Source organism: Lathamus discolor, chromosome 6, assembly GCF_037157495.1.
Source record: "Lathamus discolor isolate bLatDis1 chromosome 6, bLatDis1.hap1, whole genome shotgun sequence".
In the NCBI taxonomy this organism is placed as follows: Eukaryota; Metazoa; Chordata; class Aves; order Psittaciformes; family Psittacidae; genus Lathamus; species Lathamus discolor.
The window spans coordinates 80,539,861-80,559,791 of NC_088889.1; the positions used below are offsets into that span (position 1 = coordinate 80,539,861).

General features: G+C 58.2%; 3 protein-coding genes across 8 annotated transcripts in view; 1 reads left to right on the plus strand and 2 right to left on the minus strand.

Annotated features, from left to right (window-relative positions):
* Positions 1 to 10,623, plus strand: part of AXIN1 (axin 1) — a 70,685-nt gene extending 60,062 nt beyond the window's left edge. For 2 of the 3 annotated variants that reach the window (XM_065684044.1, XM_065684045.1), the window contains exons 7-10: positions 2,166 to 2,342; positions 3,537 to 3,782; positions 9,290 to 9,457; positions 10,167 to 10,623. In XM_065684044.1, coding sequence (XP_065540116.1) covers positions 2,166 to 2,342; positions 3,537 to 3,782; positions 9,290 to 9,457; positions 10,167 to 10,293 — 718 coding nt within the window. In that variant the 3' untranslated portion in view covers positions 10,294 to 10,623. The remainder of the gene's footprint in view (positions 1 to 2,165; positions 2,343 to 3,536; positions 3,783 to 9,289; positions 9,458 to 10,166) is intronic. The other variant, XM_065684046.1, reaches the window with a different exon arrangement.
* A 2,076-nt stretch (positions 10,624 to 12,699) lies between these two features.
* PDIA2 (protein disulfide isomerase family A member 2) lies at positions 12,700 to 15,755 on the minus strand. 2 transcript variants are annotated; one of them, XM_065686374.1, is made up of 11 exons: positions 15,536 to 15,755; positions 14,988 to 15,194; positions 14,638 to 14,771; positions 14,428 to 14,565; positions 14,240 to 14,356; positions 14,044 to 14,169; positions 13,777 to 13,971; positions 13,384 to 13,504; positions 13,068 to 13,249; positions 12,897 to 12,980; positions 12,700 to 12,765 (listed from the first exon to the last, which is right to left on the minus strand). In XM_065686374.1, exons 1-11 carry the CDS (start codon positions 15,753 to 15,755, stop codon positions 12,700 to 12,702), a joined length of 1,590 nt encoding a protein of 529 aa, XP_065542446.1. The 2 variants fall into 2 exon arrangements, with proteins under 2 accessions (XP_065542446.1, XP_065542445.1); XM_065686373.1 differs by having other exon boundaries at positions 12,894 to 12,980.
* Positions 15,756 to 15,991: 236 nt separating this feature from the next.
* Positions 15,992 to 19,931, minus strand: ARHGDIG (Rho GDP dissociation inhibitor gamma). Of its 3 annotated transcripts, XM_065684049.1 has the most exons (6): positions 19,725 to 19,885; positions 18,439 to 18,621; positions 17,358 to 17,441; positions 17,203 to 17,279; positions 16,564 to 16,627; positions 15,992 to 16,481 (listed from the first exon to the last, which is right to left on the minus strand). In XM_065684049.1, exons 1-6 carry the CDS (start codon positions 19,795 to 19,797, stop codon positions 16,282 to 16,284), a joined length of 681 nt encoding a protein of 226 aa, XP_065540121.1. In that variant the 5' UTR covers positions 19,798 to 19,885; the 3' UTR covers positions 15,992 to 16,281. The 3 variants fall into 3 exon arrangements, with proteins under 3 accessions (XP_065540121.1, XP_065540119.1, XP_065540120.1); XM_065684047.1 differs by having other exon boundaries at positions 17,203 to 17,441; positions 18,439 to 18,624; positions 19,725 to 19,931; XM_065684048.1 differs by having other exon boundaries at positions 17,203 to 17,441; positions 19,725 to 19,886.

Below are 19,931 nucleotides of genomic sequence, written 5' to 3' on the forward strand. Positions count from 1 at the left end.
CACTAATCCTTATAGACCCCTTTTTATCTCTCTGATCTGGTGCCAAAAGACACCTCTTCTTGGGATTTTTAATAGTCTTGGTTGTAAAGTAGGTTTTCTGCTCCTTAAAGCAGTGGAGGTGCTTAGAAATTACAGATGCTGGTCTACTTCCCCGTGCATCAGGAGTTTCTAAGTATAGGGCTGTGTCTCAGGGCCTGGGTAAGAGGCTGGTCTCATAAGGTGTTGCAAGAGGACAAAATAGCCCTCCTTAGTGCAGGTCCTAAGCCATTCACCAGAAGGGCTCCTTTCTCTTCCTAGCAAAGTGATGGGTGCTGTGGTACTGCCGTGGCATCCTGTCCTAAGGGGATGCTCTCTGGATCAGGGGACCCTCTACCCAGAAAAGACATCTTGCTGCCTATGGGCTTTTGTCCACTTTCCCTTGGCCACTTGAATTTCTCCATCCCCTCTATGCTGAGGTGAAAGGGCAAAACTCCTCTGCCATGGCAGGTTCTGCTAGGCCTGTTACTGGATGACTGCAAAGGTGAGAGTGGTCTGCCTGGGGTAAGGGATGGTGATGGAGCAGCCCCACGGGAGAGCTGTGCCGGTTCCCCCAGGCCATGGGTTTGGAGTGTTGCTTTGCAGCGTACCAGGGGTGGGATAGTTAGCGAAGGCAGGTGGTTGGGTTTGCGGTGGGCAGGACCAGCTTTCCAGGCAGAGTGCAGAGGCAGCCCAAGCTCCAGGGAGAGAGAAGCATTTAAATCTGCCCTGTTTCTATGGGGAAAAGGTTATTTCAACAGAGCATGAGCATGGCCATGCTGGGTCAACCCAAAGCCCCATCCTAGACACAGAGCTTGTCTTTAGCATCAACTACAACATGTATTTAAGGGAGTTATAAGAGGGCATGTTCAGAGCTGTCCTTCCTCTGGCACAAACTCCCAGTTCATGACAGTCCCCGGGTTAGGAACTTCACAAGAGGTTGCAGCAAAGTTTGGTCTTGCCTGGCAGCCAGCAGACCTTGCAGTGGCTCATTTGGCTCCTTGTTGACCTTGGCTCCTGGTTGACCCCAGCTGAGCTGCTGTCCCTTCAGTCCCTGTCTGCTGTGTCTATGATTGATTACAACCTGCAGAAAAAGGGGATTTTTTTGTTTGCACTGAACCCGCTGTTGAAGGATTTCATTTGGTACCCACTAGTCCTCGAGTGGGGAGAAGAGAGAAGTTGTCAGTTCATCCTGCCTTTGTAGATCTTCAGCAACCCCTCCCCAGGGTTTTCCCCAAAAAATCAGCAAAGCTGTCTGAAGGCCTGTGACTCCTCTGTGGTGTTAAGGTTATTTCTCCTATGTGTGTTAGTGAGCGTGCAGAAACAGAGGTAGGGAAGTCCTATGGAGTACAGCAAGTGGATGATTACGATAGTGGGGGTCCTATGAAATTACAGGCTGTGACAAGGACAGGCCAGCATGCATGAGTTCCACATGGCCTTGTGAGCATAGGGCAGCTCAGCTGGGCACATGGGGTTTCTGTAGGAGCCTCTGCTGCAGCTGTAAGCATAGCCAAAGTGTTGGCTACTGCCTGGCATCCATCTGGCTGCAGTGTTTGAGGTGGCTGGGCTTCCCAGTGCATGAGAGGCCACGGAAGGCAGCCCACCCTGCTAGGATGTCATCTTGCACCATGATGAGAAGCCTTGATTCAATCTGGGTTGAGAAGCAAATGCTGGGCATGGCAAGTCAGCAGTTCGGGGTATCGGTGAACCTGTGGGGTGACAGTAAAGGTCCAGGTTTGAAGCAGTGGTTTGGTGTGGAGAAGCAGCAACAGGTTGCAGCACCAGGATGAACCTCCTGCTCTGAGCAAAGAGCTGGAGGTTTAACACAGCCCTTCTTGTGGCAGGAGATCTTGCCATGTTGCCGTGGCTCATTTGGCCTAAGGAGAAGCTCCCTTTCCTTGCAGGTTGCTGGACAGAGAAGTCTGCCATGCCTAGATCTAGCCAGTCTTGCTCTTGGGCTCACGGTTGGTTTTTGAGCTATGGTAGCACCAGGGGGCTCTGGAAGGCAGCCAGGGCCACGTCTGCACTGCAGGAGCACCAGACCCTGGCAGGGCTGAATGCGTCTGGAGATAGATGTGTCCATCCTCTGCCATGGTCTGCAGTGGTTTGGCTTAGGCAAAGCGCTAATGTCTCAAGCTTTGTTCTTGCAGTGGGAAAGCAAGTCTGCTCTCAAAAAGAAATGTTAAGAAGACCGATTCAGGGAAAAGTGATGGTGCCAACTATGAGATGCCAGGATCTCCTGAAGACGTGGAGAGAAACCAGAAGATCCTTCAGTGGATCATAGAAGGAGAGAAGGAGATCAGCAGGCATAAGAAAACAAACCATGGGTAAGGGCGGGCAGAGCAAGGGGTCTTCATGCTATGGTATTGCATCCCCTGCACAAAGCATGGGTGTCTAGGCTGACCAGCACTCTGCTATGTTCCTGGAGATCTCAGGAAGACAAGAATCCACCAGGCACAAGGGTTTAGACCTTTTGGAGACTGAGGGTTGCTTAGGGGCTGTTAGGTCTGGTTTTTTTTCTGAAGGATAACTTGAGGCCATGGCGGAAGATTGCAGCCCCAGGGAATCTCATGAATTATCTCTGTGGTTCCAAGGTGGATAACGTGGCATGCAGGATTTTCACCTGTTTGTAAATACCTGTTACTCCTGCAGGGTGCTGATAGAAATGTAGGAACCTGATGCGCTTTAGCCATTGGTCCTGAGTAAGCAGTTTAGCACGGTTCAGGGTTGCCCAGCATTTTGGCTTGCTGGGAGCATCCTCTGGGATAGCCTCACTTGCCTAGAGTGGAGCCAAGGATGTGGCTGTCTTGGGAATCTCTTTGTAGTCAAACATAACTTTGATGGGCACTGATCCTTAATCACAGTCTGGTCAGTCTGGAAAAACACAGCACTTGCTGGGTGTTGACAAGAGGGATCCGGGGTCTTGTCCCTTCTGGAACCGCTGCACTGGTGGCTGAGTGGTCAAACTGCTGGTGGTTTCTTCTCTTGCTTGATGATAGAGGTCAGGATGAGCTGCACTGCAGGCAGCTGGGGCTGAGTGCCAGGGCCATAGGCAGTGCCAGGCCACTGTGTAGTAAGGCAACAGGTTCTGCTGCTGAAGTTGGGGAAGGACAAGCACATCTCTGCAACATCCCCTTCCCTGGATGCTGACCCGCACGTCATGGAGAGGCTCCCAGCCTGGCAGCACGTAGAAGGGCATCTTCTGGGGGAATGTCACAAATGGTGGAGCTGCCTCTTGCTGGTTTTATTTTTGTGTACTGTGGACTTGATGAGAGCCCTTAAACAGATCTGTGGGCTTTGTGTCAGGGTTGGGTTGCTCACCCTGATGTCTCAGGACTTGCTCTCCTGAAATCTTCTCTAGAGGTGGATGGTGCTCCCCTTTCCTTCAGAAGCCATGCTGTAAGGAGCTTCCCAGGGGTGCCTATGTCCAGATGCAAAAGCATTAGGTCTGTTTAGGAGTGACTGTGTACCTGTGCAAAGCATCTTGCTGATTTATGTAAAACCTTTGTGTTTGTGTGCAGCTCTTCTGGTGCTAAGAAGCAGCTGTCCCATGATATGGTCCGATCCCTCTCCATTGAGCGACCTGTTGCAGTGCATCCATGGGTCAGTGCCCAGCTCCGAAATGTTGTCCAGCCTTCTCACCCCTTCATCCAAGATCCCACCATGCCACCCAATCCAGCCCCCAACCCTCTCACCCAGCTGGAAGAAGCTCGCAGGAGGTTGGAGGAGGAAGAGAAAAGGGCTGGAAAACTCCCCCTTAAACAAAGGTAGGGTCTGATTGCGCATGGTAGGGAAGGGGGAGACTGCTCTGAAGGTGGCAGCTGAAGGAGCAGTCCACATCATCCGCTGTGGTCTCCAGCTCCCAGCACCATCTGGGTCAGAGAAATCTGCGTCAGTCCCTCTGACATCATGGTGCAAATGCCAAAACCCACCTTGAGGGCCTGCGTTTGTGGTTTGTGGATGGAGAGGCTGGAAATGCTCCTGGCAGAGTGGGGAAAGGGCTGCTGAGAGCTTGAGGAGCTGGGCAGGGGGAGTGTGTCTAGAAGGGGCATGGTATGGGAGATCTCTCTCCAGTGTTTGCTGATTCTCTGCTCATTCACACTCAGGTGATGATTTCAAAGGTTGGTGCAGGAGCAGGATTTAGCAGAATGCAGCAGATTTAAGTGCGGAAGAGGAATATTTATTTGCTCTTTATCTACATCTCCCACAGACTTCTGGCAAAAGCTGCTCATGGCACCTGGATGAGAGCAGTGCACTGTAGTCCTGCTGCCGCAGCACTGACTCACTGCATGGCTGTACCCAAGTCACTGCATCTTTTTGTGACTCAGCTTAATGCCTGTTGCAGAGCTAATTCTCCTGCTCCTGTGTTTATCTTTCAGGGAACGTTATTTGCAAGGCACACAGCTCTCAGATGAAAAGCGTTTGGGAAGTGCTAGATAATTACTGTTAACAGCTAAAAGCACTTTGTCCATTAAAAACCTTTCATGGCTTTATAGCTGTCTTCTGAAAACCTGAAACTGCAGTCTGGCTCTTAGAAACACAAGTGTAATTTAAAAAAAGCTCTTCTAATTGCTGAGCTAAAGTTATTTTTGCTTGCAGTGACCATGTAGCAGACTTCTGCATATTGATGTCACAGCATTGATTGAAAGCCAGGTAAAATTAGAGGGCTCTCCCAGGTCAGGTTAAGCCAAGTTTATTTGATCTACCTTTCAGTTGGTGTAATTGGATCAGGTTTATTACTGGGGTTGTTTATAGTTGTACTAAATTCATGCACCTTCCCCAGAAATATCTAGATGCAGGTACACACTTTGGAAACAATGACCTGGGTTATATGCATATGCAGTTAATACTCCTATAGTAGTTTGGCATGTGTGGTAAGCGTAGCTTTTGTAGGAACCCCACAGCGTTGTGGTAAAGGCCATGCAGACCAGTGGGAGAACAGGCTGAGCAGTTCCAGTGCTGGGCTGCTCTGCTTACACTGCCTCTCCATGAGGTGTGGCTCTTCTTATGGTGCAGGGATCCCCCTGACCTGCTCTGTGTGTGAAAACCAAGGGGCCATGTTTGCCAGCAGGGAATTGTTCATGAAAGGCAGACGTGCCTGTGCCCAGTAGCAAGCAAAAATGGATGCAGTGGTACCCAGGGAGCCAAAGATTTGTGGATGTTGAAATCTCTCTGCTGGATTTTGGCAGGATTGGGTGCTCCAGCTGAAGCAAGCTTGAGCTAGCAGCTTTTTAGAAGGCTGCTGCCACAGTTAGCACAGGAGTCTGCCTGAAAATAGACCCCGTCGTTCTTCTGAGAGCAAAGGAGAAGTGGGGAGGAGAGCTCATGTGAAAACAGTTTATTTCAGTTGGGAGCTTTGAAGAGCTCTGGGAAATTGGAACCAGTGTCCCAGGTTTGCCAGCAGCCTTGGGGAAGCACAGTGCTAGTGGCAGAAGAGGTGGAGGTGTGCCCGGAGGTGTCCTCGAGGCACCAGCTTGAGCTGGCTGTGGAAAGAGAGTGCACCATGCCAGCTTGATATGGCCAGGCTGAGCTTTCCAGCAGTTACTCATGTGTCCTCTGGCAGAGCCCTCACCAGCAGTGGCCTTTCCCAGCTCACTGCCCACTGCCCTGGCTGGGGTGCCAGCAACCCCGCTCCAACCCCAGCACTGCCCCGCTGGAGATAAAGGAGGCACCTGTAGTGCCTGTACTGGGAATCATAGATATTCTCCCATAGATCACACTTCTTTTGCAGAAAAAGCATTTCTCTCCCTGTTCCATAGCAAATGGGGAGAATATGGGAGTGAACCAGGTGCCTCACCTCTGTGTGGCAGCAAGGTTGGATTGGTGCTGTAACACAGACTTAGTTTCCCTGTCATGGCGCCACTGGGTTATGCGGCTGAGAAACCAGGACTGAAATGCAGATGCAGTGAGTCAGATGAGTGATGCTGGTTCCTTAATGGGTGATATTTTTTGCTTGCAACAAATGCAGCAAAGGGAGGTGATCCCAGAAGGGGCAGGGGGGTGGTACCTGGCTATGTTTCTGGGTCACACTGCCACCCTGGAAATGGGTGCAGGTGGAAGCTTTAATGAGGCAGGGCTTAGAGACAGTCTGGTGGCCTGTTTGGGTAAGCCATGGTCTCAGGAGATGTCTTAGCGATGACGGAAGCGGAGACAGTTGTGTTGTCTCATCCTCCTGAGAGGAGCTCTTGGAAAATTCCACTTTCAGTGATTCTGCATTCCTCAGCCCTGCTTCAGCCTGCTAGGGGTCACAGCACTGCTGGATAGGAGCAATTGATGTCACCTGCATCGATCTGTTCAAAGCATTTGACACTGTCCCACATGACATCCTTGTTTCTGAACTGCAGAAACATGGATTTGATGGATGAACCACTTGGTGGATAAGGAATTGGCTGGATGGTCACACTGAAAGAGTTGTGGTCAGCGGCTCGATTTCTAAGTATAGACGCAACCAGTGACAAGTGGCGTTCCTCAGGGTCAGTACTGTTCCTCAGGACCAGTGCTGCTTAACATTTTTGTCAGCGACATGTACAGTGGGATTGAGCTCCACCTCGACAAGTTTGGCAGTGACACCAAGTTGTGCGGTGCTGGAGGGAAGGGATGGGATCCAGAGGACCCTTGAAGCTTGAGAGTTGGAACCGTGCAAACCTCATGAAGTTCAACAAAGCCAAGTGCAAGGTCTTGCACTTGGCTCTGGGCAGTCCCAAGCACAAACACAGGCTGGATTGAGAGCAGCCCTAAGGAGGAGTTGGGATTGTTGGTTGACAAGAAACTCAACATGACCTAGCAGTGTGCACTTGCAGCCCAGAAAGCCAACCAGAGGCCACAAAGATGCTGCAAGGGCTAGAGCACCTTTGCTCTGGAGATCGGCTGAGAGAGCTGGGCTTGTTCAGCCTGGAGAAAAGAAGGCTCTGGGGAGACCTTAGTGCAGCTCCCAGTGCCTAAAAGGGCTGACAAGAAAGCTGGAGAGGGGCTTTTGACAAGGGCACATAGTGACAGGACAAGGGGAAATGGCTTTCAACTGGAAGAGAGGTTTAGATTAAGTATTAGGAAGAATTCTTTCTTGTTTGCATGGTGAGGCGCTGGCACAGGTGATTTCCCAGAGGAGCTGTGGCTGCCCCATCCCTGGCAGTGTTCAAGGCCAGGTTGGATGGGGCTTGGAGCAACATGGTCTAGTGCAGGGTGTCCCTGCCTGTGCAGGGGGTTGGAACTGGATGATCTGTAAGGCCGCTTCCAACCCAAACTGTGATTTGTGGCATAGAAGGGACATCCAAAAGCCATGGGGGTTGTTTTACCTCTAGCTCCGTGAAGCAGTGCAGAGTTTCTGCTCTGGAGCATCCTTTCAGGAATCATTTTGGGACACATCTCTGCTCTGGAAAGAGGCGAACACTGGAGCTGGGCTGAGCATGTTCAGAAACAGCCTTTCAGGAATGAATTACATGGCAGGAGGAGGAGGAAGAAAGAGGCTTTCAGACATTGGCACCATCCCACTCTTGCTGCTTCTGTGCAGAGCTCAAGGGTGTCTTCTCCACTTCCCCAGGCAAAGGAGAATGGCAGCCCTGGAACCGGCTTTGCTGCCTGCACAGGGTGTGAAGCTGTGTCCCCATGTCCCCAGGCACACAGCAGCTCTCTCTTAGTCATGACTTGTTTCTAGCAGGATTAAGGGAAGCTTAGGGACTTTGAGGTTTTCCAAACCCCTTCAATTAACTTCTGGCTCGCAGGGTTCACAGAATTTGCCTGAATTTATGACCCATTTTTCCTTTAAATGGCTCATTTTATTTTATTTTTTTCCCAAGGATGACTCAATTCTTTAATGTTTTTCTAGCTAAAGGGCATCCTGTGCTTTGATATGGGGATGGGAGAGACTCTGAGAGCAATGCTGGCACCAGGAGTGGACCCTTGCCTCTCAGGATGCTATGTCTTCTCCCAAGGTCCCCCAGGCAGAGCAGGCAGCAGGAAGGTTGTTCAGTTGAACATTAGACCTCTCATGCCTATAGAAAGAGGTGTAAAGATTGTGCTTAGTCTTGCTTTGCAATGCCAGTGTTTATGTGGGCATACCATTAAATAGGTGCTCTGCCTGTAAGCCAGTGTTTAAAGGTTAAGGTCAGAGTCATTTCCAAAGCTGCAATTACCTCATGTGCTTGGCAAATTCTGGTTTTTACAGCAACTTTCCAGCCATGTGAATACAAAATCATCCTTTTTATCCAACGTGCTTTTAAAACCATTTCTTAAAGCTGCCGAATTTATTTTATGTGACGTTGAAGGGGAAGGCTGCATCTGGCTGAGACCACACATGCCAACTTAGCAGTTTGTGTAGGCTGCTCCAGTGTTTGTGCAGCATTTACAGCACCCCAGATGAAATGCTCTACAGAAGGACAAAGTATCCTGATTTTTATCACAGCTACTTTCATCTGCCACTGAAAATGGGGTTAGGACTGGGCTGATGCTTTCGGTCCAGTGATGGCACCATGTAGCAAAACCCCAGTGTGTGGGCTGAAAGCAGAGGGCAGACCAATATTCTAAGGGTCAGGAGAACACAGCAGGTTGAAAGTCATTGAGGTTTTAGGTATGGCAGCAGCCTTGCTACACTTGCAAATGGGACAGGCAGCAAAGCCTCCCGGGCATGCCCCACTAGGACCTCTGTCCCCTCCAACCTCAATCTCCCATGGGAGAGGTGCCATGGGGAGCCGTGGGGAGCAGGAGCAGTGCTGTCTGCACAGCCCTGTGGATGTAGGTCAGCAGGAAGCCGTGCTGAGCTATTTTGGCCATGGCAGCAGTAATCCCAAGCAGTCTGAGCAGTGTTTGCATTATCATCCCCAAGCACGCTTCCAGCCTTGCCTGCTCAGTGCACGCCAGGAGCATGCTGATGGTGACTTGGGTCTGCCATGGGCCTGGGATGCTTTGTCTTGTGTGGAGCTTACTGATGACTCCCCAGACCAGCAGTGCTTTGGAAAGCACAGCAAAAAACATGTAGATGGGTTTGTTCAGTGTGAAGGGGCCGAGCCAGAACCTCAGTGAGCTGCACCCACTTTGTAACTGTGGTCTGGCCGTATCCAGCCTTTCCAACAAGTGCCTTTTCCTTCTTCACCAGCCTCAGTGTGCAGATGTGTGCCAAGAGAGCCGGTGGTGGGAGCAAAGGATGTATTGTGTTTCCTCCAGTGGCACCTGACCTGCACTGTTCTCCTGGGAAGCCCTGTACCCAGATGGGCACCCACATCAGTGGTGCTGAGCACTGTGGGCTTATACTCAGCAGGTCTCTTGTGTTCATGCATGCCAGGTTGAAGCCCCAGAAGAGACCAGGCAGTGGCGCGTCCCAGCCGTGCGAGAACATCGTGGTTGCCTACTACTTCTGCGGAGAGCCCATCCCCTACCGCACCTTTGTCAAGGGGCGCGTGGTGACGCTGGGACAGTTCAAGGAGCTGCTGACCAAGAAAGGGAACTACAGGTAAGGGCTGCTCCCCGCGCGTGCTGTGGTGCCGCAGACCATCAGTGACCCCTGGCAGATGCCATATTGCCCCCACCAAAGTGAAGCAGCGTGGTGGAGGAGGGCTCCCACAGGGCACGCTGTGGTGGGGATGTGGCAGCATGTCCAAGGCACCTTGGCTGTTTTAAGAGGCAGGTTACAGGGGCAAAGGTGATTGGGTTTTGTAGCAAAAGCATCTTATATCACAGTTTGCACCTTCAGCAGAAGCTGCTGAGCTGCCCTGTGGGGTCCTGGGCTGGTGAGGAGCAGCATCAGCCAGTGCTCAGTGATGCTGTGGGGAACGCTCTGACTCCCCGAGCTGGTTTGGCTACTCCCAAAGTTTCTTCCAGTGAGAATAAGGAGGTTGGGTCCTGTGAGAATCACAAAGCAGCCAGGCATGGGGCAAGTAGCTCTCAGAGTTCTCCCTTCCAAGTAGGAGCTGCCATGGAAAAGCATGCCTAGCTAACCCTTCACCAGCACCGGTGCCTCATCCATTGCTTTGGAGAGAGCTGTGAATGGGCTTGGATTCATGGCTGGAGCTCCTGGATGTACTAGCATGGATTCTGACCATGCTTTATTAGCTCACTCTGCAGGAACAGAAGTGTGGTCCAGGTTGCCTCCACATCTGGGGGAGCTGCTCCCCCTGCACCACACGTTTTTTTCCTCTCTCCCCCATGTTTCTGTTTTTCAGGTATTACTTTAAGAAGGTGAGTGATGAGTTTGACTGTGGTGTGGTCTTCGAGGAGGTGCGGGAGGATGACACCATCCTGCCCATCTTTGAAGAGAAGATCATCGGGAAGGTGGAAAAGATCGACTAGGCTCCAGGGCTGCCAAGGCACGAGGACAGGACTGTGAAGGACTCTGGGACCGGAGGAGAAGGCCTGGGGCGGATGCTGGTGGTGCCATTGCTGTGGGCACTGGGTGGAGAGCGGCAGCCTGCACCGGCACGGACCTGGCCAAGCTCCGGGTTGCTGGTGGACACTGTTTCACCCCTCAAACCTGCCAGTGGGAGCCTGGGCTCCCTCTCCGTACCTAATATAAGTGTAATGTAGCATTGTACAGTGCATTAGAAAGTGTAATATGACCTTGTTTACTAAAGCTGCATATTTTTGATATATTGTAATAAAAGGAAAATACTTCCAATGTCACAGTGCTCTTATGTAAATGTAAAGCGTACAGGTACTGCAGAGCTCTCCCAGAGTGGACAGCCACCCATCAGACTCCGTCTGCTCCTCACTTTCACAACACCCTGCCCTGGCCCCCAGTGTGGATGGCACAGCCCCGCTCCAGAGGGGCTGTGGTCCCAGTTCACCTCGGAACATCACTGAGCCACTTGGACCGAGTCGGTCTCTGCCCTCTCTGTCAGTCTCAGCTGCTGCACATGGTAGGATGGGTTTTTTCCTCCTGAGCTTTCTTGCGACTGAGTAAATCCTGAGGGACAGAAGGGTCGGTGCCAGCTCTCAGGGCTGGGAAGACCGGCTCGGAGTTGGGCTGGCAGGCTGGGTGCTGGCATCCCACAGCCCATGTGCTCATCCCCTCAACAGTGTGCCCCTGGAGAAGGGTTCACTGTAGCCCCTGTTGCTGAGCTCCAGCTCTGGACAGGGGACCCTTCTTAGGAGAAACATAGGGGATGGAACTGATTAGACACTAAAGTTGAGGACAAGAAATGTCTTTTTAGAGTCCTGCATCTTGTTGGCTTCTGTGTCTCGGAAGGCAGCATGAGAGAACTGCAGCCTGCTGTGAGAGCAGAGGGGTGATTGATGCCAGTCTGTGGGGCTCCTGTAGAGCCAGGGCACCCAGTGGGGCAGCCAGCAGCACCCTGGAAGCCTCCTGGGCTTACTCAGATGCAAGAAAGCTGAGGGCTGCCCTGGTGCTCCCGCCACCTGCCCTCGGCCCTGCCCTGCTCCAGCACGGCCACAGCTCTGTGCCAGCTCCTTTTGAGACCAGCCCTTTTGAAACCAGGGCAGCTCCCAGAGCCACGGGGCTTCCACGTGGACTCTTGCCCTGCCCAGCACTGCTCCTGGCACTGGGGGCTGCTGAGGACCCTGTAGCACAGCGCCCATTGTATATGTCACCGAGTGCCTTTAAAACACGGTTCTGTGACTTGCCTGTACTCTACATGAAGTCCAGCAAAATCCACGATCTTTTTCAGCCCAGGAACAGCGTTACGAGGGGTTTCCCTCCCTGTTTTTTGAGTTCTGATGATCGTGTCCAGTGAGGTTGTGAACATGCCCAGGATTTCCGTCTCCCCCTTTTTTCTCAGGGGGTCCCCTGTAAATATGTACAGTGGCCGCGCAGCCCCATTCTCCTCTACATTCTCATGTGCTGACTTGTACAATGATCTTTTCAAAGGTACTTGGATAAAGTGAATAAAACCCCATGTCCCACCGCCTGCTGCTTTCTTCCTTCCCCATGGAACAGACACCGCGGCCTCCAGCGCCCAGCTGGGGCAGCCAGAGGATGGAGCAGGATGGCGAAGGGCCTGGGCACATGGTGGGGCTGGGGCAGTGATGGGCTCCATGGAGGGGTGGCAGGGCAGGTACCGGCCCCAGGGAGCCAACTTGTTTCCCACGGAGGAGCAGCCGGGGGTCAGGGAGCAGCAAGCCCAGGGGAGAGGGGATGGGGATGGCCCGTGAGGGCATGCTGGGGGGGTCCCAGAGGTTGCGAGCCAGGCTGAAGAGGAGCGTGTGGAGCCCCGTGTTGGGCTGGTGCACGACTGTGGAGCCCAGGTGTGCGGTGGGAGAGCTGCCTGCAAGCTATGAAATGGGCTCCACCAGTCCCCCGGGCTATGAAATGGGCTCCACCAGTCCCCCGGGCTATGAAATGGGCTCCACCAGTCCCCCGGGCTATGAAATGGGCTCCACCAGTCCCCCGGGCTATGAAATGGGCTCCACCAGTCCCCCGTCGCCCGCACCCTGGCAGCCCAGCAGGAGGGAGACGGCCCTGTCACAGCTGTGCTCCCTGCAGCCCTGGACACCCTGTGCCATCACCGGGCTGCCTGGACAAGCGCTGCAGCACACATGGGGCCGTGCCGGCTCAGCACTCCGGGGAGGCAGAGGGCCCCTTGCTGCACCCTCCTCTGCCCATCGTCAGCCCTGCCCTGTCCCCAAGACACGTGGGTGCTCCCCAAGACTTGCTCCCAGGGTGCTGTGGAGCTGCAGACACACACCAGAGCCCACATGGTTTCCAGGTCGTTTATAGCACGCACTGGAGTGGGACAGGGCTCACAGCTCATCCCGGGATGCGCTCTGCTCCTTGCTGCCTGTGCCGTTCTTGGGGGTCTTGGGCACCTGGGGAAGGCAGCAGTGAGCCATGGACAGACACAGCCCCTGCCTGTCCTCATCCCCATCCCACAGGACCTGTCCCCCACCCCGCAAAGGCTGGGAGCACCCCAGGGGGGTGGGAAGACTCCGCTCACCGCAGGTGGCTCCTCGGGCAGCATCCCACCGTTTTCCAGGAACTTGGAGAAGGTCTCCACGTCACGGGAGCCCTTGAACTCAACCATCTGCAGCCGCGGGGTGGAAAGATGGATGATGATGAGTGACCCCATCGCCTGGGTTCTGGCACAGCACCCTCGGGTGCCCTCACCCACCTTCCTGCCCGGCCCCGCGGGGAAGTAGTGCAGGGTGGGGAAGCCAGTGATGGTGATGTTCTCCATCTCGTTGGCCGTGGCATCCAACTCGGCGATGACGATGTCCTCGTGGTCCTTGTAGCGCTCCCCCAGCTCCTCCCAGGCAGCCGCCATCGCCTGGCAGTGGGAGCACCACGGCGCGTCTGTGGGGCGGGCGCAGTGCCAGGGACCAGGCAGGGACACGGCTCTGCGGGGGTCAGGCTGAAGGAGCTGAGGTGGGGCTGGGGCTGCGGCAGGGGGGCTGAGCCCCGGGGCCTGTGGGGGTCCCGGCACTTACAGAACTTGACAAAGACGTTCTTGGTCTCATCAAACGCCACCTGCTCGAAGGTCTGACCCACCAGCACCTTAACAGCCCGCGTGTCCCAGTCCTCGGGCGGCTCCGCGCTCAGCAGGTGGGGCTGTGGGGACAGCCGGGACAGCCACAGCCGGGGCTGAGCCGCGCCAGGGCCCCGCCGGCAGCCAGGGGTGATCCCGTGCATCGGACCGCTGCTTCCCCCGGCCACCAGCCCTGTGTGTCTCCACACCAAGGATCCCCTGCCTCCTTCCCGTGACACCCCCCCAGACCCTCAGGCCTGGCGACACAAGTTGTGTTCACCACACAGCTGCCATCATCAGGCTTTGGAGCGACCAGCACCCCTGGCGCTGGCTGGCGCAGTGCCGCACCCCTCACCTTCACTTTGCCATCCAGCACAGCCCGGATGAAGGTGCTTATGGCCGTGTCCGAGAAGGAATCCTGCTCCATGCGGTACTTGCGGTTGTTCTTCATCTTGACAATGCGCAGGGTGGGGGCGTCGGCGGGGGTCATGCCAAAGAAGGTCAGGACATCGGCACCGTCCCCGGCCACATCCACCACCACAAACAGCACCTGGGAGATGGGTGGGGGACATGAGGCTGGCATCACCCGCAGCTGTGGGTCCCCACCAAGGGACCTGCTCACCTCGCCCCGGAAGGCACCAGCAGCCGCCCGGAAGCCATCCCGCAGTGCCAGCTGTGCCGACGATGACTTGTTGAGGAAGAGCAGCATGTGGTGCGGGATCTTGGCACTGAAGATCTGGTCGGAGGTCTATGGGGTATGAGGAGGGTGAGGGCAGGGCCCTGGCTCCCGCAGGGATGGGTGCAGGGACGGGCTGTACCTCTCTGGTGAACTCCATCACCAGCTCCAGGCTGTGGGCGCGGAGCAGCTGGGTGAGCTCAGCCGCATCCAGCCCCTGTGCCGGGTCCACGGGGAAGTCCGTCCGCCCCTCGTCGAACTGACGGGGCAGAGCACGGTGAGGGCTGCGGTGGGCAGGCTGTGCCCACAGCCCCTGTGCTCCCTCCTCACCTTCTTGAAGAGGCAGACGGTGTCGGCCAGCAGCCCGTACGCCTGGAAGAGCTCGGTCGCCTCAGCCACACCAAATGGCACATCCACCATCTCCATGGCCACCTCGTAGAACACCTGGGCCGCCTCGCCCCCCAGGTCCTGTGCAGCCACCCGTGAGCAGCCATGGCCACAGGCACAGCCCCGGTCCAGCCCTCACCCACCCCAGCCCACCTTGAAGAAGCCGACGACCACCAGGTCCTGGGAGCTGATGAAGGCGCTGGCGGTGTCGGTGTCCTGCAGCAGTGTGGCGCTGGGGCCGGCCCGACGCTGCATCCAGTGCACGATGCCCTTCATGTCCATGCGGCCTGCCATGGGGGCCGTCACGCCGGCCACCCTCAACGGGCTGCACCCACGCCGTGCCATCACCCCATGCCATCACCTGCTCACCATCACCACCCTGCAGTCCCCATCAGGACAGGCACACACCTCACCATCACCCACTGCCATCCATCCTTGCACACCCATCCCACCCCAGCACCCATCACAGCATCCCCACGACAGTGCCGTGGCCACAGCCCTACCGGTGTAGTCGATGGGGTGGGTGCGGTTGCCGCCACGGAAGAGCTTGAGCGTGGGGTAGGAGGTGATGCCAAACTCCTTGGCCAGGGCTGTCTGTGCCGTGGCATCCACCTTGCCCAGCCGTGCCAGGCTGGACTCGTTCCTCAGCGCCGCAGCCGCCTGGGTGTAGGCAGGGGCCAGCTGCTGGCAGTGCCCACACCAGGGCGCGTCTGTGGGCAAGGGCTGGTGGTTGGTCCCCAGGGCGGGCTTGGTGGGTTGCCAGGGCACGTAAAGGCTGCGTGAGCACGTTGGGCTCTAGCCTGCTCCAGGGCACATACCCCACGCCCCAACCATGTGCCTGTGCCCTGTGTCCCATTCCCGTTACACACCTCCTGCCCCATGCCTCTGCCTGTGTCACTGCTCTGTGTCCCCGTCCCCATGCCGTGCACCATACCCTGCCCTGTCACATCTATGCCTTGTGCCCCTGCCCACATCCCCATCCTGTGCCCCTTTCTGCACCCACGTCCATGTCCGGTTCTACCCACACCCCTGCCCGCAGTGGGGCACTTACAGAACTCCACCAGCAGCAGCCGGTGCTCACTCAGGGCACGGGCGAAGTTGTGTTCGTGCAGCACCAGGACACCATCCTCCTCCCCGAGCTCATCTGAGAGCATTTCATCCTCCTCCTCCGCCTCCACCTCCCCATCCTTCCCCTCGCCCCCCAGCACTGGTCCCCGCCAGGCCAGCCCCAGCACCAGCAGCCAAACCAGCCGGGCCCCGCAGCCCCGCATGGTGCCCTCGCCAAAGCTGGTGCCCGGGGAGGGGCGGGCACAGATAAGGGCCCGGGGCGGGTGGTGCCGGTGCCCTGGGGCTCGTGTCCCTCCGCTACTGGCTGCCCGGTGCTGCCGATAAGGCAACGGGACCAGGTGGCCGTTTTCCAGCCACGCATCCCTGCAGCAGGACCCGGCCCTGCCAGCGGGACAGGGACGGGGAGCAGGCAGAGCCGGTGGGAGCGCAGACACACCAGTAAGAGACCAGTCCGTGGGGTTTAATGGCGATGGAAGAGCACAGCCTCCGGCCAGGCGCTGCCGCGGCGGGGTCGCGGCCCAGCCCCGGCGATGGGGAGCGGGCGGGCGCCGGGGGTTAAATAAAAACAGCAATTAAAAATAACTTTGGTTGCGAAGACCGCGACCGCGAGCGCCCGCTGCCCATGGACCCCCCGCCCCGCACAGCGGCGGTGCCGGAGCGGGGTCCCCCGGGCTGGCAGGCACCGCGGCCCCGAGCTGGCGGGGGGGAACCGGGGTGCGGACGGGGGGTTCAGTCCTCCCAGGCCTTCCTTATGCAGAGGCCCCACTCCCAGGAGAGATGCTCCATCTTGTCGTCGTCGGTGACGAGGGAGCGGACCCGGTAGGAGCCCCGCGCCAGCCAGCCCCGCGGCGCCTCCTCCGCCGGCGTCACCACCTCGTACTCCTCGGCCCGCGGCGCGTAGCTGCCCACCATGAAGACATCGCGGTCCACTGGGCGAGAAGGGGACGGGAGGGAGGAATGAGCGGGGCCAGAGTGGCATGAGCCGCCCTCCAGCCCCCCAACCCCACTCACCGGGCCGGCCCCGGCGGTAGGTGAGGTGCAGGCACCGCAGCCCGCAGACAATCTCCCTGTTGACCTGCGGGCACAAGGCAGGGGTGCCATGGGTGTTGCTCCACAGCACAGCACACCCACTGCTGCCCTGGGACCCCTGGCCTGCGTGGGGTGCACCCACCACTAAAGCCCCATCCCGACCCCCCCACCGCAAGATCCAGCCTCTTGGTCAGTACTGGGCATAGGGCAGCATATCAAGAGTGGCAGGGACCCCCAAGTGGGGCAGGGACCCTGAGATGGGAGGGACACCCCCCCCAGTGAGACCTGCAGGGACCAATGGGAAAGGCAGAGACCCCACACGGATGGAACCTCTGAGAGCAGCAGGCACACTGGGGTGTCAGTGATGGGGACAGCAAGGATTCCCAGAGGGGCAGGGACCCCCAGAGGGGCACGGCCTTTCAGGGTGAGGGGTGGGAGCCAGACACCCCAAGGGCACAGAGACCCTGGGTGTCAGGTATGCCAGGGCAGCTGGGCCCCATGGGTGCAGAAGGGACCATGTGCAGCAGGGACATGTGGGAAAAGGACCCATGAGGAGCAGGGATCCCATGGGAGAGGGACCCCGGGGTGTGAGGGCAGCAGGGCACTCTGAGCCCACCTCACCTTGAAAGACACCTTCACCCTGTAGTCCACCCCTTCCTTCAGCACGAAGGCTCGGCCCTGCAGCACCTCCAGGTCTCCTGTGCAGGAAAATGGCCCTTTCAGCCCGGCCCCCCTTCCTCTTCCTCCTCCTCCTCCCATGGGTGCCCATCGCTCACCTGTTAGGTCCATGGTGATGGGCCCCGGCGCCTGCTCACACATCAGGGTGAGCTTCGTCACCTGCACGTTGGGCACGCTGGCATCTAGGGATAAGCAGCAGGGTGCAGCTCTTACCCACCTGTGCCCAGCCCACTGCCATCAGCACCTCTGCTCCCACACAGCCAGGGGGCTGCCCGTGCCCCCCCGTAACAGCATGAAGGGCCACAGTGTCCATGGTGGAGTGCTAGGAGCCAGCGAGTGCTGCGCAGCCCAGGCAGGGCGCAGGAGACTGGGAGCATCTCAGCCCAGCCCTGACAGTGGCGTCAGCACCTTTGGGGTAAGAGCACATTTCAAGGGCCCAGACGCAGGTATCTCCTGGGGTATGGTGCTCCTTGGCTCAGGAGCAGGCCAGAGCAATGGGAAGGAAGAGGCAGGATGTGCACATAAAGGCATCCCTCAGCACAGGCACTGGTCTAATTCACCCTTCCTGCACTCCCCAGCCTGCACAACCCCCCAGCTTACACACACACCATTGTGCACACCTCATGCACCCCACTGGTTTGCACACACCTCACCAGCTTGCACACACCATCCCCCCAGCTCTCATGCACCCATCAGGCAGCATGGCAGGGTGCTGAGCCCGCGGACTCCACAGACATCTGTGGGAAGCACCCACAGACACTGAGGGCAGCACCAGGCTGGGGTGGCTGCTGTGGGTGCCATGGGGAGTGAGGAGCACCATGTGGGCACTGACAGCCATGCCATCCCAGCCTCCTGCGGCTGCTTGCTCCATCTCCGTCATCCCAATGAATTTCCTGGTCCCTTGTAACCGTTCCTATGGAAACTGCAGCGGTGATCCTGTAACCAAGGCAACCGGGGTCCCCGGGCATCATTACCCTGTCTGCAGGGGGATGCCAGGGTCTCTCTGCAGGTGGGGGGCACAGGCAGCACCCATGGGTGATGCCAGCCCTCCCTGCTGGGGACGCCCCATGGGCGCTTGGGATGCCTGAGCAACCTGCATGCGCTGAGGCTGCATCACCCAGCGGGGGTGCCAGGGTGCTGGGGGGGGGCCCAGCCCTGGGGGGAAGCCCCCAGCCTTACCCACGGCCACAGGGATGGTACCCAGCAGCGCCTGCTTGTACTTCCGCAGGCTCTCGTCTCCCGGGTCCAGCTCCTGGATCTCCCGCAGGCTCTTCTTCTGCGGCGTCTTGTACGCCAGGGCCACGTCGGCATCCTCCTCCTCCTCCAGTGATAGCGTCACCCCCTCCTTGTCAGCCATGATGTCTGCTGGGGACAGGCAGTGGCAGTCCCACCGCCCCGGGGACACCCCAGGGACTCCCTGGGGACACCCCCACCCTCTGATAAACAGGCACTGGTGGGCAGGGGGCAGCTGAGCTGGGGTACACTGCGGATGGATGCAGGCAACCCCTGTGGGGCAGCCGCATTGTGCCCCTGCTCAGGGCCATGGGGATGCTGCCAGGCTCCGTGTCCCCAGGGCCTGGTGGCACAGCTGAGAGCAGAGGTGTTGCAGCCGGCTGCATTTCCGCGTGGTCATGGAGCAGGATGCGCTGGTGCCTACGTGGTGCGCACACTGCTGGGGGTGCCTGCAGACGACCGCGGCCCGCGGGTGCCCTTCGTGCCTCATCAACCAGAGAGGTTCTTGTCACCTCCTGCAACCCCGCTGGGCAGCCACCAGCCCCATCTCCCACCCCAAACCCAAACCACCGGCGGCTGCAGGGAATAAAGCCAGCTCTGAGGGTAACGGCGCCTGCAGTGGGTGCCAGGCTGCTGGGGGGCACAAGGGTGGGGGCTGTCCCCACAGCCCGACGTTGCCCTGCCTGCTGCATCGCCCCCCACACCCTGTGACTGCAAGCACTGAGCCCCCCAGAACCCCTGGAAACCCCATCCCTGGGGACACAGCCTGGGGCCGGGGAGATCGCGCTCGGGCTCCTGGCCCCGGTCCAGCTGCGCGTGTCCCCGGGGCAGCGGCAGTGAGCGGGGCACGGAGCGATGGCCCCGCTGCGCCTCTGGGCCCCCAGCGAGAGCCCCTGCACCTCGGCTGTCACGGCAGCGTGCGGCACCGGCCGCGCTGCCTCCCACCCGGGGATGCCCCCTCCCCGTGGCTCGCTCAGCCCCGCGGGGGTGGCCGAACCGAGCTGGGTGCCAAAGGCCGGGCTGCGGGGGAGCCCCCCACCCCGCCCGTACGTGGTGCTCCGGTCCCCCTGGGCCTGGGGTGACGCTCTCCTGAACGCAGCGGGTGCCCGGGGCGATGCTCACCCGCTGCGGACCCGGGGCGATGCTCCCCCCCGCCGCCGCCGCCGCCCCCGGGCCACCCGGGCGATGCCCTCCCGCTGCGGGGCCGCGCCCCCAGGCCCGCCGCCGCTCACCTCGGTAGCATAGCGCCAGCCAGAGCAGCTCCAGCAGCTGCCCGCCGGCCTCGCACACATCCAGCCCGAGCATGGCCGGGCCGGGCCGGGCCCAGCGCCCCCGGGGCCGGGCGGGGCGGCCGCTGCCGGGGCCCGGGGCGCGGCTCTGCCGGTGTCGGCGGCTCCGCCGGGGCCCGCTGCTGCCGCCGCCGCGCTCCGCGTTCCGGC

Coding starts and splice junctions, on each gene's coding strand:
- PDIA2 (XM_065686373.1), bottom strand. CDS start 15,755: ATGCGGGGCTGCGGGGCCCGGCTGGTTTGGCTGCTGGTGCTGGGGCTG. Junction 14,357..14,427: donor CCGTCTGCCTCTTCAAGAAG/GTGAGGAGGGAG, acceptor CTGCCCCGTCAG/TTCGACGAGGGGCGGACGGA. Junction 13,505..13,776: donor TGCTGGATGGCAAAGTGAAG/GTGAGGGGTGCG, acceptor CTGTCCCCACAG/CCCCACCTGCTGAGCGCGGA.
- ARHGDIG (XM_065684047.1), bottom strand. CDS start 19,797: ATGCTCGGGCTGGATGTGTGCGAGGCCGGCGGGCAGCTGCTGGAGCTG. Junction 18,625..19,724: donor GCTGGCGCTATGCTACCGAG/GTGAGCGGCGGC, acceptor GCCTGTCCCCAG/CAGACATCATGGCTGACAAG. Junction 16,628..17,202: donor GGGTGAAGGTGTCTTTCAAG/GTGAGGTGGGCT, acceptor TTGTGCCCGCAG/GTCAACAGGGAGATTGTCTG.